Genomic DNA, 19,304 nt, shown 5'->3' on the forward strand with positions numbered 1-19,304 from the left:
GGGTTGCAGATAAAATCCCTTCCCAGCCCTGTCAACGTGCAACTAGGGAACACTCATATCAAAGGTAGCATTTGGTAACAGCAGCAGAAGCAGCCATTCCTCCCGCAACACCAGGTATTATGCAAGGCTTCTGGTTGAAGCAGGGACAGAGCCAGGGAGAAAATCGGCACATCTAAGGAGAGCAGGGAGTGTGTGTACCTATGGATGGCCAGACCACTGCTGAACCATTCAGCAGAATTTCACTGGTTATAACGCACTGAAATTCATCACAGATGCAATAAAACATGAAACTAGTCTGAAACTAAAATCTGGTACAATAGATTTTTTAAAAAAGAATGTTCTGTTAACATAGGATTGGTTTCCAGATCAAATAATCCCTTCTAGTATGAACTCAGTGCATGGTTTATTTAGTTAGTTAAATGTGTGTATCTCTTTTCCAATCAAGGAAGGTCCACAAACTGCTGCGCAATAAATAACAAAAAAAAAATAACACCAAGAAACAAACAACAAGGAAGCATATTAAAAACAGAAAATTGAATCATAGAAAACACCATATCCACATTGCACAACACTATATCCACACTGCACAGAAATGTTATAAACAGCATCTGAAAAGGTGTCTCTTTGTACCACTGGACTGTTTCCACAATTACAATGCGAGCCAACTATTAGGATCCAAGTCTTCCATGGATTTAATTGTACTTGCAGCTCATGTAAATAAAAGACAAGTCCTACCTTTTTGTAGATTAAGCTGAACATTGCTATCCTTATTTGCATCCCGATATGATGGAGGCCAAATATAGCTGGGTGAAGCAGCAACATCCGGGCAACAAAGAGAAGGCAGAGTCCTATGGCTAAATAGTAAGCTATTGATCGTTCGTGTGAATTGGACGGATCATAAGAGGCAATAATTCTCCCCAGCAAAAGAGGCTGCACAGATTTCGTTACTTCCTGCGGGAAGGGGGGGGGGAGCGAAACGTCGATGTCAATAAAACTTGAAAACCCGCTGGCAGTCTTAATGTTAATATTTGTATAATTAAACTAAGGTTCTCATCCAATATAGCTTGTACTTGGTACATTGGGATTACAACTGTATGCAAAGCCTTGCTTCTGATTGGCAAATGAATCCCTGCCCCAAATCACACCCTGCCAAATCTTTTAACAAAGGCAACAATTTGTCGGTTAATTCTACCACAGTTATACGGTTGTTGGTTTTCATCTTCTTGTGGTTTGCGGTTCTTTCTCGTTCATCTTTCTTTGCTGCATATGTGGGTTGTTGGTTGTGGGGCAGAACTTGCCTCAGGTGGTGGGTGCTGGGAGGGAGTGCTGAAGGGCAAATCTGGATGGGGCACCCAGTCTCCCTTCCAAAATTAAAGCTAAGAGTTTGCCTTGAGACCTTGGAGTTTTCTTGAGACCTATCAGATCATAAGTGTCCTTTTGTATTCTGTCCTTTAAATGACCTGAGGCCAGTGGTATGCATCGATTTCTCGTTATTTTGTGTAATCACTTCCAAACAGATCAATTGGCAGAGCTGCTATTCATACGGTGTTTCCAGAAATGGTCTAAAACTTACACCCTGAATTATATAGCTCATGTTTTAAGTACTCACATCCTTTTACATGATGACATATAATTTTACAAAAAAAGATACACAACAGACTTGTGTTGGACCAACACAGCAGTGTTTTTAGTATACAAAGAGTAATATTTATAAAAGAACAATTAAAAAGAGGCTTGGGCAGGTGTGTTTGAGTCCATATAATTCTAGGATCAAGCACCAAAAATAATGGTGACAGCTGTTTTTATATGTGAGTATGTAAGATTCAAGGGCAAGAGTATCACAGAGGTATTTCATATATCTTGAGATCCAAGAAACTTCTGTCGTGGTCTGGTATTTACAAATCATACCATTTGTGCAGCAGTGAGAATGATACTATTTGCTAATGTTTGTTGTGTATATACCATATAGAGATAGCAAATACGTTTTCAGATTATTGTACCAAAGTGATTTATAGCACTTACAGGAATATACAAGGAATGACTACTGGCAATATATAACTTTGCTTGCTGACCCTAAAGGGTGGGTGGGTGTCATGGGAATGATTCAATATAGAACCACAGGTACAACAACTTCCTTGTTCAATTTATATTTTGGCAAGAAGAATCTGCATAGTGTGAGAATGTGAGCAGGCAGGCAAGTTAGATGGCGATGCTATAGTCGGGCAAGTTTCTAACCCAGTGTATTTAGGCATTATTTGTGAAGGTACAGAGTCTGTACATAAAATGCATATTGCCTGTTTTCACACACTCCTTCAAAAACTGTTATACTTGGTATTCTTCATTCATTTAAACCATATCCCTCACCAGCCCTGCTGCCATGTGTCCTTGAAATCCAATACCACTTTTTGCTTGCATAATGGTAAAGGTAAAGGACCATTAGGTCCAGTAGTGGCCGACTCTGAGGTTGCGGCGCTCATTTCGCTCTATTGGCCGAGGGAGCTGGCGTACAGCTTCCGGGTCATGTGGCCAGCATAGCTAAGCCGCTTCTGGCGAACCAGAGCAGCTCACGGAAACACCGTTTACCTTCCCGCTGGAGCGGTACCTATTTATCTACTTGCACTTTGATGTGCTTTTGAACTGCTAGGTTGGCAGGAGCAGGGACCAAGCAACAGGAGCTCACCCCGTCGTGGGGATTCGAACCGCCGACCTTCTGATCGGCAAGTCCTAGGCTCTGTAGTTTAACCCACAGCGCCACCCGTGCTTGTATAGATGGAAGCTAAAGAGCTCTTTATAGCCCACTTTTGCCTTTGGCTCCACCCACCAATGCCATCTGATCCTTGGTCGATGATCCTTGGTCGATGGTGCAGAAGGGTCCAGAATGTGACCCCTAGGTTGAAGAAGATTTCCCATTTCTCATTTAAGCATAGCCCCATTATTGATGCAACAGATCATGCTATTCAGAAGACAGTGGCATTGATGTGTTACGTCTTTACAAGAAAACTGATGAAATGAAACCACAGCAAATTAGGAAACATGTTTTACCCAAGCTGTTGCGTGCAGCGTGAAAAATTACAAGGAAGGCATAGGGAAAACAGCAAGAATGAACAGACCAAAGAAAGGGTGCAAGAACATTTTAAAAGGAGCGGGGAGGCCAAATGTTTCTTTCCTGCGCTTTCTGAAGTGAATGACAGGGAACTTCCACATATTTCAGCAGAGCAAAACAGGGGCGGGAGGTGGATTAAACACCAGTTTCCAGCACTAAGTTTCCTCTTTTACGCTTGTCATGAGCACTGCATAGTATTGGAGTATCATGTTGCATAACGCTGATTCACACACCTTGTTTTATTTGATATACCATGATTTCTTAAGCAAATAGCAGTGTCGCAAGTAAACACATAATGACTGCAATCACCTTTTTATGGCCCCAACATAGGATTTTTTCCCCTCCATTTAAAATTGCATTTCATAGCAGAGTATTTTACACACGTGAAATCGTCATACGCAACTACTGACAACTGCACTGTGACGTTCTCAAATCTGGAACCTTTCCAAATCTCTCCTTCAAAGGCCTCTGGAGTATTAGAGCAGCTGTTACTCTAGAGGAAACTCCAGAAAAGAAGCATAAATAAAGTGAAATCTAGTTCCTCTGTTTCTTTGTCAGTCCAGAAACAAAGCCCTAGATCTCTACCTTCTCCCTATATGGGATGGGGGAGAAAGATCATGTTTTCTGTCTCTGCCAAGGTGTATTGATTCTGATCGTTTAGGACCCAAAACAGACTATTATCTATAATTTCATTGACACAAATGATTTTTATAGTCAAATAACAGGTGCAAGCCAAAGACGACAATTCCTATTTAAAACCCAACAAAGTCCTTCCACTAGTACAATAATTTTTGCTTATGCAATGGAACTTCCCGTCCCTCTCTTATTCCAAATGTGTCCCCTGCCCCCGCCCCAATCTGTTCCTTGGACTGGGGAAACCCCAGAAAATATTTAGTAGGGTCCTTCAGGAGAGGAGCAGTATGGAAAGCTCCATTCTCAGCCAGAGGTTCTTGCACTAGCAGAACTATTCTGTTGAATAGCACCCCACTGTTTTCAATAAGTAATTGCACAATGTAACTGTGTTCTGGGATAGTGTTAATCAAGGTCAGGTATTAAGACCTTTAGAGGCCCCGCATATGTAATTCAAAATAAAAATGATGCTAACTCATAAAATAAAATTTCATTTTTTTAAAATGAGACAAAACTATGGTGTGTATATGTGCATATAGCTCAGAAGGATACATCAATAATAAATCATAGATTTGATTGCAAAACCTGACAAGATCTGATTCCCTCACATTATTTTATCTTAGTAGAATGCTACCTGGTCTAGGTGAGAATAAGTAATAAAAAGGCAACAGGGAAATGGTACAAGAGTCTGTAAGGAAGTCTAGGAAAGTTCTGATTTTTACCATGATGACTACTTCGATGTTTTTTGAAATATCAAATGTCATTTTTCTTCAAAAAACATTTCTCAGCTTTTGGTTAATCCAACACTAGTGCTAATATTCCATTCCACTGGGGGTAGGAATAGCATAATTCTTCCTTGAGTAAAGACCAGGAGCATAACCAGACATACCAGTGAAAATGCTGAATCACTAGATCTCACCCATTTATCTTAAAATTATACTCTAGTGGCCATGGTGTGCAATTGTGCTAATCGTAGGTGTTGATAAAGTTGAAGTGACTATAAAGCTCTCACTTCTGTCTTAATTACCATTATTTACTTTTTTAAAAAAAATCTCTGACTGGCTTAGGAATGTTAAATGTGACTTTATATTTCTTACATTTTTTTAAAAAAAGAACTTTCTGATTTTTAGTGAAATAAATAAATTTATTATTAATGTCGTTTCCCATTCCTGCTGTTTTTGTGTTATTTGGAATGGTGTGTTACTTAGGAAATGCATGCTAACGCACCAATATGTTTTAACAGGGTAATATATAGGTTCCAGTGTTTTATTTAAATTGGCTCCAATTCAATCAACCATGATTCCTGTAGGATTTTTAAAAAATGAAACTGAAGGCATTATTTCCTTGCTCTTTAGAACGTCCCAGGCATAGGATAAAATGATGTAGGATTGCAACCCAACAAGCAAACTGGAATAAGGTAAATTCTTACCCCTAAATATAGTATTATTCCATAGAACATAAATTTCCAGAAAAAGCATCTTCTAAGAGCATTGATGAGTCTGGGTTTTTTCTTTGAAGCCAGCTCTCTGTCCCATTCTCTGGTGGGGAGAAAACACCATTAAGTTGTGTGACCAAATACACAGCTCTGTGACTCTAGCATAGTTCAGCTCACTCAAGTATATCCAAGGAGATTTAGCTAGGTGACTGATGAAATGAAGGCTTTGCAAAGACCCCCAAGATCTGGTCCTCAATTACTTGATAGCTCAATAAAAGTTCAAGTGTAGTTCAGCCACATATTTGGCAGATCTAAATACCTAGCTATACATCATTCTGCAGGGAGTTAATTCATTAAAAAGGTCACGTTGTATGTTTTAAAGAAACCTGTTGTACTCCTCGAGACCGATACACAAATAATAGGCAAATAAAGGCTTTGAATCCCTTCCAGTCTCCAGAAGTAAAAAAAAACAACAAAGACAAACTATTCTATTTTGTGACTTTTTCAATGTGCTGAAAATAAAGCATGTCAGCGACTGCTGAACAGACTTTTTGATAGTACAATTTAACTATCCAGTAGTCAGAGGAAATGCCCCCAAAAGATTTAGCTTTGGCTGCAAACTTTAGCACAGTGAAGATCATCTCACTGAAATAAATAACCTTGGATGGGACAACTTTACCAGGTTTTGTCCAGTATAAGGAAGCATTTGAGATCCAACGACCCAGTTCCAAGTTCAATCATCACTCAAAAATTCAGCCGCAACTCAACCATCTATCTCTGCCCTGAGGTGCCAATACTCCCATACTTGCTGGATCTGTTCCCATAACTCCATCCAAGTAATTCCCCTTTCTTCCCACTACCACGGACACCCTTGGACCCAGGCCTGTGCAGAGGGCAGAGCAGCTGCATCCTAGGCCTCAGGGGGTTAAGTTGGTAGGAGGGAACTGCCAGGGACCAGCTGCTATTTGTTTGTTTGTTTAAGTTTATAACTTTACTCTAGCAAGACTCCCACACTGGTCCTCAGACAAACTCTGCACAGACCTGCTTGGACCTATCAAACCATACTTCCTTCCTTTATCCTACCATGACACCACTGGCCACTACCCTCAGCCATCTTTCTGCTGTCACTGACTCCTCCTAGGATGGAGAACAAAAGCCAAGTATCTCTGTGTATGAGCTTTTTTGTTGTTGTTGTTGTTAATTATGGAAGCTGGACAGAAAGACTTGACTCCAACTTCTCCTAAAAACCTAAATGGGAAGCAGGGCCTGTAGGTGTATTCATGACATCAGCCCTCCCACCCTATGCTCAGGTCAGTGGCGTAGCGTGGGTTGTCAGCACCCGGGGCAAGGCAAGTAATTTGCGCCCCCTAACCTGTGGATTTGCGCCCCCTAACCCTAACCCCCAGATGTTGCGCCCGGTGCGGCCGGCCCCCCCTGCACCCCCCACGCTACGCCACTGGCTCAGGTTGTATATTTTCAATCTAAGAGCTTTCCCCTTTCTTAAATAATTTAATTTACATTATTTAAATGATTACATTTACATCATTTAAATAATTTGCAAGTTCATAAGCTTTCATTAGAAGACAAGCTAAAATGAAGAATGACTATTTTTCCTCAGGATCTTGTAAATCCAATTAAACCCCTAAAAAAAAACAAAAACGTACCAGTGTCAGATAGCTGAAATATATGAAGACCTGGGACCATTCTTTGGTACCAGATTGTTTAATTACTGGGTGGGAAACAAAACAAAATCTCCAAATGAAGCCAGTATCATTTTAATAATGCTGAAATGGAGTCTTATCATCCCATATCTTTATTGAATGACATTATGCACAGTTTTATTTGAATCTCTCAAGCGTAGGAATCTAATGAGAAATATGCAAAAAGCAAATGATATTATAGATCATTCTAAGATTATTAAGAGTTCAACAGAAGTCCTATTATTTTGAGACTGTGATAGTTTTCAGTTGGGTAGAATGATCTTCTATGACTATATTTAGAGCGTCGGAAACATTTAACGTAGGGAGAGATTTTAGATTATGGATTCAATAATGTGTTTGTTGTAACACCAGCCCAGAGCAGCTGCTAGGATGAATTGAGGGAATGGAAGAAAATGTTTGAGTGACTCTGGCTGGAAAGCATCATAGTGTGAAATTATCCGCTACACATAAACTCCTTTTTGAAGAGGGGCTTGCATATAGTATTACTTTAACTATAGTACAGTAATACTTTAATACAGCATTATGAAGCTGCATAAATCTATTGGGTTAAAGTGTGAGCCTCTCAGGAAAGTTGCTCTTTGTTTTTAATTGGAACAAGCTTTATTTCCAGTACCTTGCAAAGCTTTACTTTGGGTTGATACAACAAAAGAGCCCAAAGTTAATACCCAAACAGGTATGAATTTCTGGGAATAAATACTAGAACGGATGGACTCTAAATAAAACACCACTGGCACAAGTTATTAAAGAGTTTTCAGGGGTAACTTTTCTTTTGAAAGAAATTTAATATATTGGTTGCAGTATATAAGGCAGCTTCATATGTTTCTATTCTGTTTAGAGTTCAAGATCTTGTGCATCACAATAATTTTTTTGCTTGTGTGAAGATCATTTTGAGAAATTGCATAGAAATCACCTCCATGATATGAATATCTTCAAGCTAGACACTGAACACTTAAACATTTAAGAACTCTACTACAACATGAGAAATTAACAGAGAACAATGAGGCAATTTTTCACAATGATATATAGGATGATAAACTAATATCCAGATTAGTAAGGACTAATATCATTAGTATGGATTAGTAGACAGACCTACAATCTAAAGACTATATAAAGAATGCTAAATAAAGAATTTTACTACACATCTTCTGCTAAAGTACTTTTAACATTCACTTATCAGAACATAAGAACAAAACATGAAATTCTATTGTTTGCCTTATAAAAAAATAGAATAATGTTAATACCTACCTTTCCAATTTCTCAGAAAGGTTATCTGCTGAATCTGTGGCAGGGATTTGATAAATGTCTGATAATTCCAGGCGTTGTCTGTAACCCTTTCTCAAAATCGGTTTTGTCCACCTAATAGATAATAATGTTTTTCTCATATTAATATCGAGGTATATAAAACACATACACCTGGAATAAAAAGCACACACACAAACACCTAGTTCCAAGTGCCCAAGGGACCTTAGGCTTTCTCAAGCCATTTGACAAACCACTTTTGAAACCGAGATTTTCAAAAACAGAATTTTACATGGTATGGTGGGGTTTATTCTTCAACCAATGAAAAGTAAAAGTCTGACTGGATATACCCAAGCACAAGCTGTGGTCACTCAAAAACTATTATCTGGATGCTGGCCATAATTTATTATTAAGCATAATATATACTACAATAGTGTTGCATGCCACCCCAAAGATTCAAGAAGTTTCAGACGCTTACTCAGGTTTTTGTTTCCTTGGAATGAGGGACAGCGGAGACTGTGGTGTCTCTATGATATGTGGTTTATTTACACATATGTACAACTTGAACCTACGATGGATAGGTTAACAGCATTAACACCCCAAGAGTTCTTGCTTCTCCCATAGTCAAAACGGTTGCATGGTTCTTTGGGTTTATGCCCATTTCCCATTAAACAAGGCACAAAGTACATTCACACACCCAGAGAAGTTCTACACTATGTTGTCTTCTTAACATGGTATACTCTTTTTCAGAAGAATTAGAAACTGAAGCTTTTAAACCTTCCCTACGTGAATGCAGACCATAAAGGGAGAGATTTTAAACATAATGATCAGGCTTTGCTCCATTTCATGCATGGATGGAACTACAAGGAGAAGAAGCCTCACTTTTTAAGATAGTAACAAAAATGTAAAGAGCTGCAAGGATTGACCCAAAATCTAACATAATGTAGATCAGCCCCAAGCCTTCTAAGCCTGGAACTTCACCCCCAAAAGACATTCTCCTCCATTGTCTCCTGAGACAGACGGATGCCAACCCTGAGGGGGGAACTACAGTTCGAAGGATTGTTTGGGGGGGGAGCCAGGTGCTTTAAATGTGTTTTAAATGTTTGGTGTGGGAATTAGTGCAGTTTGTACAATGTCACCAGTTATGCCATTTTACTAGCCATCCTTTTCAAATGGTCACCCAAGAGCTACTGAACACATTTTAGATTGGTCCAAAAGTACGCTGTAAATATAAGTAATTTTATTAGTAGATCTTTGAACAAAAATATTCCAGAAGAAAGACAGTACATGCAGTAAGTTTCAGCTCATTCACGTGTGTGCCCCCCCCCCCATTCATACAGTATTTTAGTACCGGACACCAAGTAGTCATCTTAACCACCTCTATGGGGGAGGGGGACATTCTGTACTTACACAATGCACATATTCTCCCTGTGTTCAAGCTTGCTGTGCATTTTCTATTCTTTGAAATATCAGAGCTCAACACCATTTTATGTGTTCCAAGTTATACAGGCTACAATTCTATATCTACCGTATTTGTCGCTCCATAAGACGCACCAGACCATAAGGCGCACCTTGTTTTGAGGGGAGGAAAACAAGAAAAAAATTATTCTGAATCCCAGAAGCCAGAACAGGAAGAGGGATCTGGCTTCTGGGATACCAGGTGGTGGTTTTGGCTTCTGGGATAACTGTGCCAAGCCTCTTCAGGGCAGCGGGATGAAGGTTCCCCTGCCCAAATAGGCTGCGCACAGCTAATGCAGAAGCCAGGACAGGCGCATCGCCCCTTCAGCGAAGCTGGAGAAGGAACAGAAGGAGACCCTTCTGTTCCTCCTCTGGTTTCGCTGGACAGGCGCGTCGCTGCGAAGCAGGAGGTGGAACAGAAGGGTCTCTGTTCCTCCTCCCATTTCGCTGAAGGGGCACTGCACAGTTCTCCCTCTCTGCACAGCGCCATTCGCCCCATAAGAGGCACTCACATTTCCCCTTACTTTTTAGGAGGAAAAAAGTGTGTCTTATGGAGTGAAAAATACGGTAGTTTTCTAGAAGTATGCTTTCAATGTGCACACCATAAATCACCTTAGACCCCCCCCTTCCCCCCCCAAAAAAAGGAATCCCAGGAAGTTTAGTTTACCCCTCACAGAACTAGAGTTCCATGCACCACAGGTATGAAATGTTATAAATGAATAAATTCATGAGAACAAACATCTTTAAAGCAAATTGATGTTTGATGTTTTATTATGTATTATGGTGTGGGTGTGGCCCTTCTCCATAAATGGAAACGATTTCCTGTTTCACATCAAAAACTACATTCGCAGCGTTTGGCATTTACAAAACGGCTAAATTAAAAAGAAAGCATTAAAGGTTTCTGCAAATAGTACAACATGCAGAAATATTTGACTTTTGAATTAAAGACATGGACCTCCATGATCCTGATTGTTTAGTGACTGAAAACCATATAAACTTTCAAGAACATGCTGGAAATGTCATAAATCATGTTTGCCTATTTCATACCGTGTATATTTTGGGGAAACAGTCTCTGTGAGTTGTTACTGCCTATACTTTTGTTTTCCTTTTCATCAGAATGTAACTAGGCATTGTGCCAGTTTGAAGAAGAAATTAGAATGACTGATGTGCTGAGCGGCTCTTGCTTCAACCTAGGATGGGAAAGTACTGTGTGAAACCCAAAAGGGCATTCAAGAATCAACTGCAGCGCCCTTTCACCCAAGGCTGCATTTGCACATGCAGACTGATGAAGAACTGCAAGCCAAGGTAACGTGCAGGCTCTGCGCTAAAATATCCACCCACACTGCACTGTCTCATTATGATATCCCAACTGGTTTGGGCAAGAGTAGCTGGTGGCGTTCTGTGCCAAATTTGATTTGATTTAAGTGAAGCAGGTTTCCATTTTTATTTTTGTACGGCAACATGCTACTATATAAAACTCATAATTGTGTTATTTGCACGCTAGCAAAATAAGCCGTCTGTTGCTGAAATAACATTGGACAGAAACTGAGCCACTCCTGTATGCAACAGGAGTGGCTCAGTTTCTGTCCAATGTTATTTCACCTTGGGATCAAAATGGACCAGGGACTGATGATTTGAACAATTTGGAATGCTTCTGTATACAGACCCTGTACAGATAATCTCCATTGACTTCCCACATATCTGTTATCTCTATGTATACAAATTGATAATTTAACTATACAGTTTCCTCATAAGAGTCCACTTTTTCCATTTCATAATTCACCTTTTAGATAACCTTCACTGCCTCTTCATCATCATCAGGGTAGCTTCCTTATTTTCCCCAGCAGAGTGTGTGTTTTCATTACCTTGTGTTTTCCCATTTTTAGGAACCTGCTTTACATTTTCTGATAGCAGTCTCCCACTTCTGAATATTTATGACATTTTATGCTTGCAAATTGTGGCTAAATGCCTTCTTCCACAATGGAAGTGACTTTTGAGGGGTCACCTGAAGCTTATGTCATTTGGTAGTTTGTAGTTTGGTTACAGATTCTATCTGGGCTTCAGCATCTGAAATTCGCCAGGCACATTTTCACCTGGCTATTGGTCACTTGTGACCAAGTGAAGATGTCCAGGTACCAGGATGGCACCTGACATCTCCACCATCTGGAGGTGCATCCCTGGATCTTGACTGTTTTCACAGACAAGCAACACATCCTGTAGAATTCTATCCATTATATTTTATCTGCACAATCAGAATGAATTTCAGGAACCAACAAGTCATTTAGAAAAATACAACTGGTCCCAAAATGACAACTAGGCATTCTGTTTTAGCAACTGTAATCCTGGTTTAAGGAGACATTTGACACCCAGTTTATATATCTGAGTTTCTAACACTGCTGGGCTTTTAGATGTAAATGCTACTTTCACAGATGTTTCCAATTCTATACTTCTGGTCCAGGTCAGGTGCCATTTTGCAGGTCTTTGGATTTTCTCACTATTCACAAACTTTGACTGGGGGTGGGGGGAATACGAGCATAGCAAATAAGTCTGTGAATGAGGACCATTGAACCATAGAATATTCAAGCTGCCAGCCAAATCTGGTGGGAAGAAGATATGGATTAAGAGAGAGGAAATTGATCTGCTTGAGTCCCTAACAACTTATAGCAGAGGAGAGCAGACTTTAAGTTTATAGGATCTATTACATTTTTCTAGGACACTAACGGCAAAGGGCATCCATTATAGAACATGGTACCCTTAGCACCAGCTGAACACCAGGAGATATAGATAGATAGATAGATAGATAGATAGATAGATAGATAGATGATAGATATATTAGAACTAGTATTGAGCTGAACCCACAAATATTTTCCTGGTTACCGCAAGCTTTCTTAATTTCAGCAGTCTAATTTAACAGGTGCGTCATTTCATTGTTACTAATTTTAAATAATTGGAAGTCAGAAACCCTTATTAATCTACTGCAAATCATCCAGAGATGTACCAATAAATTCCAATCTACTGGCCAGGTTCTGATGTTGAGCCTGCAGCACTCTATACACATCATAGCAAAGGGATATTTCACAAAAGATAGCAAAGCAAAAGGCTGTCCTCCCAGTACCCCAGGCATACTAATCTGTTCCTGCTCCAGAGGTTGGGGATATACTACAACAAATATGAAGTGTTTCCAAACATGCAGAAAAACACCATATAAATCAGCCTGTGTCATGGCAGATGTTGCTGGACATCATCCCTGACCACCAGAAGCTGTCCAGGACTGATGGAAGTTAGAATCCAACATTTGAAGGGCCATAGGTTAACCACCCAATATAATCATTAAGCATTACAAGCAAGTTGTAACACTTTGTGGTGCTCCCCTCTGTTTGTTGTATGCTGGTCTGGTGCCAAAGCCCAGCAGCAAGGCAGGTCAGGGGTTGCAGGACCATGGATAGCTCCATGAGAACAACTTGTTCCAACAGTTTCCAGAGCAGAATTAGGCCTTTCCGATATCTGTCTCCAGACTACCTCTTATAGACTCCTTCAGACTTCCTCTTGTAGGATCCACCCCCTTCTGAAGAACTTGAGGTTTTTAGAGGACAACCCTCTTGCCTGAAGATGGGCACTCCTCCATTCCGTAACCTGCTGCCTGGTGACCAGTGAGATACTGTGAAAGGAATTTGGATCCTCAGCAGAAGATGCTGGTGAGGACCTTGGCTCTGGACCTTTAGAGCCTGGTGGTATGGGAGGTTCTCTAGTGGCTCCTGACAGCCTCAGGCACAGCGATCTCCAGATGTTCCGCATCCTTGAGCAATTTGTAATGTGATGGTGTAAGTCAGTTATAAACCTAGTTTGCAGCATAATTAAATAAGGAGATTTGATGGCGAGCCCTGGTGGCATAGATCAAAACCAGCTCAATATCATTTTATAAATTTCCAATTTTTATAACTTGATAGTCCTTGGCTCCTTGTGAAGGATGGAGAGGATATAAATGCAATAATATCAAGAGGCTCTCTGCTCCTGTACCATGGGGAAATCTAATTTTTAAACAAGTAAAAAATGTACTGAATTAGCACATGCTTCTGTGTTACTGACTGACATTTAAAGGAACCCTTTCCTGGAGGAGCCTTTAGAGCTGTCATAGTCTTGCCAGTCACGACGGATGTTATTACAGGCACATACTCAAGAGAGCTCAGCAGGGAACAAGGGTGTTATATAGGTAAAAGAAGGAAAACAAGTTCCACCTCTTCTTTTCAATGCCTGGTAACAAAATACACCTCACAAGAATGATACAAGGCTCTCACGTACATGGGATATTGTCTTTACTTTACTTTGATTTGTTTAATAGCTGCAAGGGTATTTTTTTCCTCTCTCCCTTTAAAAGCATTTCCTCTCTTTGGAGTTGTTGGTTTTAAGTCTGTTCAGCCTCCTGCATTATACTTCTACATGAGCAAAGGGAAACTTATTTCACGTGCAGATCTTTCCTGCTCCTATAGGGTTTAATCACGGCTTTTGCAAATCTCCCATCACAGCAGGTACAATCCCTCTCCCCACATTTAAATGCCCAGTCTTCCAATAATCACTGCTAAGAAACTTCACATACTTGACATAAATAGCTGCCGGAGAACTATTCCAGCATGTGAATAATGAGTCATCCGACAGGTAGTATAGCCAGCCTTCCGGCTTCCCTCTTTTTCAGGTAGATGAAGGTGTCTGCTATAGAAATTGGCATGGAAAGAACATTATTGTGGCCCATCTTGATTATGGAACTTGATCCTTGGCAAATGCTGCAAGGTGTTCCTAGGCAGTGTCTCACACTGGTAATTTCAGAGATATGCTGAGTAATTGCCACAACCTTTGGACTTTTTGAGGAAACTACAATCTGTGCTCTAAACTGGAAGTGGGGGAGGGAGAAAGAGAAAGGTTTTCTACTTCCTTGCACAGCATTTTCTGCCCTTCTTACCTTTTTAAACATCTGTCTGCAAGGAAACTAGTCAGCACTAATTCTGGCCCTTCCTCAAGCTACTGTGGTGATGCTTCCCTGCCTATCAAGGTAAGGAGAGCCAACAAACACCTCACACAGAGCCTGCGCACTGTCTCGCCAGAGTGGTACATGCTCTGGTTATCTCCTGCTTGGACTACTGCAGTGCTCTCTACATGGGGCTACCTTTGAAGGTGACTTGGAAACTACAATCAATCCAGAATACAGCATCTGGACTGCTGACTGGGAGTGGCCTCAGGACCATATAACACTGGTCCTGACAGATCTTCACTGTCTCCCAGTACATTTCTGAGCACAGCAGAAAGTTTTGGTGCTGACCTTGGCTCCGTATACCTGAAGGAGCATCTCCACCCCCATCATTCAGTCTGGACACAGAGATCCAGCTGCAAGGGCCTTCTGGCGGTTCCCTAACTGCAAGAAGTGATGGGGGAAGAGGGGTAAAATACTGTTGTGTTTGTGTTAATCATTGCACTAGCACAAGCATTTAGTTGAATACCACCATATAACTTTAGGCAGTGACCTTGGCAGTCATGAAAATCAGTCAGTTCAGTGCAAACAGTATGCCTGAAAGATGGCCGTCCAACCTCTGCTTAAACTTCCAGAAAAGGAGAGGCCACTAGCTCCTGAGGCAGGTTGTTCAACTGCTGAACAGCTCTTACTATTGGAATGTTGCCTTTCTTGTGTTTTGCTGAAATCTGCTTCTTATTCACAAACCCTATTGTGATTGTCCCATATTTCTCTGCCATAGACAAGGGATTAAGGAAAATGCTGTTCATTTACATAAGTCACCTATATGGTCTGTGACTGCTTCCTGAAAGCCCTGCTTGTGGCACATTATGGGCCGGAGTGGAACAGGATGTTCCAGGAAAGGATTATGGGTGGGTGGCCAGCGATGGATTGAACTAGATGGCATTTTGGTTGATTCCAGCTGTAAGATTCTATGAAATAGATACACGAGATAACTATTTTTGTTTAGGAGAACAGACGCTCTTACTCTGCATTGTGACTGCCAGCACCCTCAATTCTTTCTTGAGCACTAGTTTCATTCAGATTCTCAAAACCAATGTTGTGTTTCATAGTGGTAATTAAATTTAACACCAAAGTGCTCGTAAGGCAAAACCTTTGAGTAATAGGCTAGTGAAAAGGTGCTAGAATAAATGCAAATATGCATCATTTGTTATCTCTTGGTTCTCTCTCTCCAAAGCTGTGCCAGCTCTCAAGTGTTATTTGAAAATGAAAATCTTTAGCTATAATAATAAAAATAACTACCAGTATGTGTTTTCATGGAGCAATATCAGTGTTCAGTTTGAAACACAAGGACCCTAACCTTAATAAGAGTCATTCAGCAGAAAAGACTAGACATCTTTTATAGTTATTTTTATTTTGGTTAGTGTCTAGAGCAGGCACCCCCAAACGCGGCCCTCCAGATGTTTTGGAACTACAGTTCCCATCATCTCTGACAACTGGTTCTGTTAGCTAGGGATGATGGGAGTTGTAGTCCCAAAATATTTGGAGGGCTGAGTTTGGGGATGCCTGGTCTTGAGAATCTAAACATATTGTTATGTTAGCATTTCAGTCTCTTCAGACAAATGCTTATTTCTCAGTAGTAATGAAGAACCCAACATGAAAGAACCTCTGATTTCATAAGCTAAATGAAATGGATATTTCAAAATATTGCAATATTTACTTGATCTCTCTGCATAAAATATGCTAAACAAGATAGAGGAATGGCAGCCCATAAACTTTCATAGAACTGGCATACACATGAAAGTTCCATAGCATTTAACTACTTTTTACCTCCAAGTAGTTGTCACTATTTAAAGTCTTGTAGGAAAGGTATAACAGTTTTGGTAGAATGCCACACCTCTGCTTATCTAATTACTTACATAAAACATTTCTAACATCCATAGTTACATTTCAGAGCTAAAGTAGCTTCAAAAGTAGCTTTGTTTCTTTTGCTTGCATCTGTGATCATTTTCAAGCAGAGCATGTATATTTAAAAATTCATATTGCTTTTTGGTTACAAAAAATGAGGATCCGTAACTCTGTGGTGGTACACATGCTTTGCAAGTATATTGGTCCTGGGCTCAAAATCCCTGGTATTTCTAGTTAGAGGATTTCAGATAGCAGAGGCTTTGGGGAGCTACTGCCTATATTATATTGGCGTGGTCCGGATGTGGTTGGACTATAACCCCATCAAACTCAGCAATAATGGCAAATAATGATAGACAATAGAGTTTGTGGTTGAACATCAGAGGACCCATTTGGCTTTCGTGAAAATTATGTTTATGCTTGTGTACTTTATAAGCAAAGAATTCTGTCTTCAGATCTGTAAGCAAAGAATTTTACTGCCATTAGCTAGCTGAAAAGCATAATGATGACAAACATGTGTGTCGCTGGATTCTTGCTTGCTTGCTAGAGATATTTAGCTTTGCAACTTACCTAGAAATTTTGGCACAATTATTTCAAGCAGTCCCTCAATGAGCTTCAGCACGTTTTACTGTATTGAGATTGGCACTCTGCAAATCTAATTCTTCACAATTAAAACAAGTCTGCATTGGTCAAAGGACAGGAAGAACATCTGAGCAGGAACTGCTTTAATTGCTTTTTTAAAAATTAAATAAATAATAGCATTTTCTTTCACACTACTTTATTCAAAAGGTGAGCCACTGCAGTTGAAGCCTGAAGTTTCACATATGTGTTACCAGTCATCAGGCAAATGCACATAACTGTCATCAAGCAAAACATCAATCTCATCCCGCTTTGTTGCTTTATCTGACTAAAGCCAGTTCAGGGTGTGTTAAGATGTGGTAACTATCTTGAGCAAGAGTTTTCTTTTTTTGTAGTTTCCTTGTCTGCTGTTCCTCTGAAACTGTCAAGTTCCTAATAGCAATATTAATTGCAGAAACTATCTTTTCATTAATTCTTTTGATCCAACGTACCAAACCCTGGCATGTTCATTCCAGTTTAGGGTTCTACTGCAGTAACATAAATAATTGTGAATATCAGGAAACTAATAATCAATGTTTCATTTAAGATTACTGATTCTTCTTCTCCCAGAAATGAAGCCCACTGGATTTGATTCAAGAGTAGATCTCCCCCCCCCCCAAAAAAAAGCTTCCTGGTATCAGTCAAAGGTCTTGGTATCAGTAAAATACTGGCTATATGATGCTTTGAATACAAGAGCAAATTAATTTACAATGAATGCTTATCAATTTGTGAATTACCAATAGTGACTCTTAATACATTTTGAAATGTGTTGTTTTCTTTAACTTTTAATTTGAGTACAAATTATACAGGACATCGGGGAAAGCTCCTGCAAATAGCAATTTGGAGTCAAAGGGCTCTCCTGCTATTTTGCCTTTACAAATGTAGATATTCCCAATACAGGGTTTTGGAATACTGTATAGGAGGACACACTCCAATTAACAGCTCTGTTCTCTCTTCTACAGCCAGAGCTTTACACAGACTTGGCCTCTCATACATCAAGTTAGTTGTATCCAGTCCAAACTCACAACTCATCAGTGATGGGCAAAAAAACCCCTTGTTTCATGTAAATCAAAAAGGTTGAACAGAGATTCGGAAGTCTGGGTAGAGTACTTCTTCACCCAATCTTCACATGCTCAAGTTCTGAATCAAATAAACCAAGTGGAAAACTTGCTTTCAAATACTACTTGCAGCCAATGCTATCACTGAAACGGCAAAGGACAATTAGAGATGGGACTTTTTAAAAAAACAAAAACATTTAGTATGTTTTACATCATTTTGCTATTTTTAGAATGGAAAAATAGAGGTGTGTATATGAAAACAATCTACCCACACACAAGTGCAGTTTTGATGTCTTGCAGTGTAATGTTTATTATGTAAATTCATTGTTTGTATTGTTTTAATGTTTACATGTTATTGTTCATTGGTAGGCATGCTAAAAATAAGAAGTCAAGAAAGAGGAGGTACAGCCTGCCTATAAAAATAGAAAATTAATCTACGTCATATTTTGGATAGCTGACTTTCAACAATAAGGCTTGCATGTTAGGGTACTGTTGTTGTTTTTTTTAAAAAAAGGAAATAGCATTTGATAGTTTGCCTTACAGCTTTTGAAAATTAAGGGATGAAAGTCCACTTCTATGGGTATATATAATCAAAACAAGGCCCATTTGTCCCTGTGGTTTACGTACATGTAAGTGCCATAGGATTACGTGCTTAAACTTATAATTCTAAAGACAGGTATGGTAAAGTATGAGCTAGAGTTGCCAAGTGACAGGAAATCATTAGTTTTGTCAGACAGAACTGGGGATGATAGCTGTTTTGAGTTAATAAAGGATTGTTATCATATAAATGTGCCCTTAAATCACATCCCATACCTTGGCATTATTCCTACCCAAGCTCGCCACCTTTTAACCAGGCATATTATATAGACAGACCAGCCATTCAATATGTCATCAGATTCAAATGAATCAAATGACCATGTTTCCTCTCTTCCCCATCTCCTGTCCATGCACACCCAAGTGGGGGGAAAGAAACCTCTCTGGGAAGGGTGATTTTGAGCTGGAAAACAAGTGGGGAACGTAAGAACACAAGAAAGATCCAGCTGTTTCAAACAATAAGTCCATCTAGTCCAATATTCTGCTTTCCACAGAAGATAGCCAGATCCCTCAAAAGCCCAACAGTACTCTTGAAGACCTCCTGCCAACCTAGCCATTCGAAAGCACGTCAAAGTGCAAGTAG

General features: G+C 39.8%; 1 protein-coding gene across 3 annotated transcripts in view; it reads right to left on the reverse strand.

Annotated features, from left to right (window-relative positions):
- The window catches only part of CFTR (CF transmembrane conductance regulator), an 86,557-nt gene that overhangs the window by 64,641 nt on the left and 2,612 nt on the right, over positions 1–19,304 (reverse strand). For all 3 annotated transcript variants that reach the window (XR_014502064.1, XR_014502065.1, XM_083399330.1), the window contains exons 2-4: positions 8,135–8,245; positions 5,163–5,271; positions 736–951 (exon numbers count right to left, since the gene is read on the reverse strand). Coding sequence is in view for 1 of the 3 variants with exons in the window: in XM_083399330.1 (XP_083255456.1) it covers positions 736–951; positions 5,163–5,271; positions 8,135–8,245 (436 nt within the window). In the remaining 2 variants the exon portion in view is untranslated. The remainder of the gene's footprint in view (positions 1–735; positions 952–5,162; positions 5,272–8,134; positions 8,246–19,304) is intronic.

The sequence above is a fragment of the Podarcis tiliguerta genome (genome assembly GCF_965153285.1).
Source record: "Podarcis tiliguerta genome assembly, chromosome: 10".
In the NCBI taxonomy this organism is placed as follows: domain Eukaryota; kingdom Metazoa; phylum Chordata; class Lepidosauria; order Squamata; family Lacertidae; genus Podarcis; species Podarcis tiliguerta.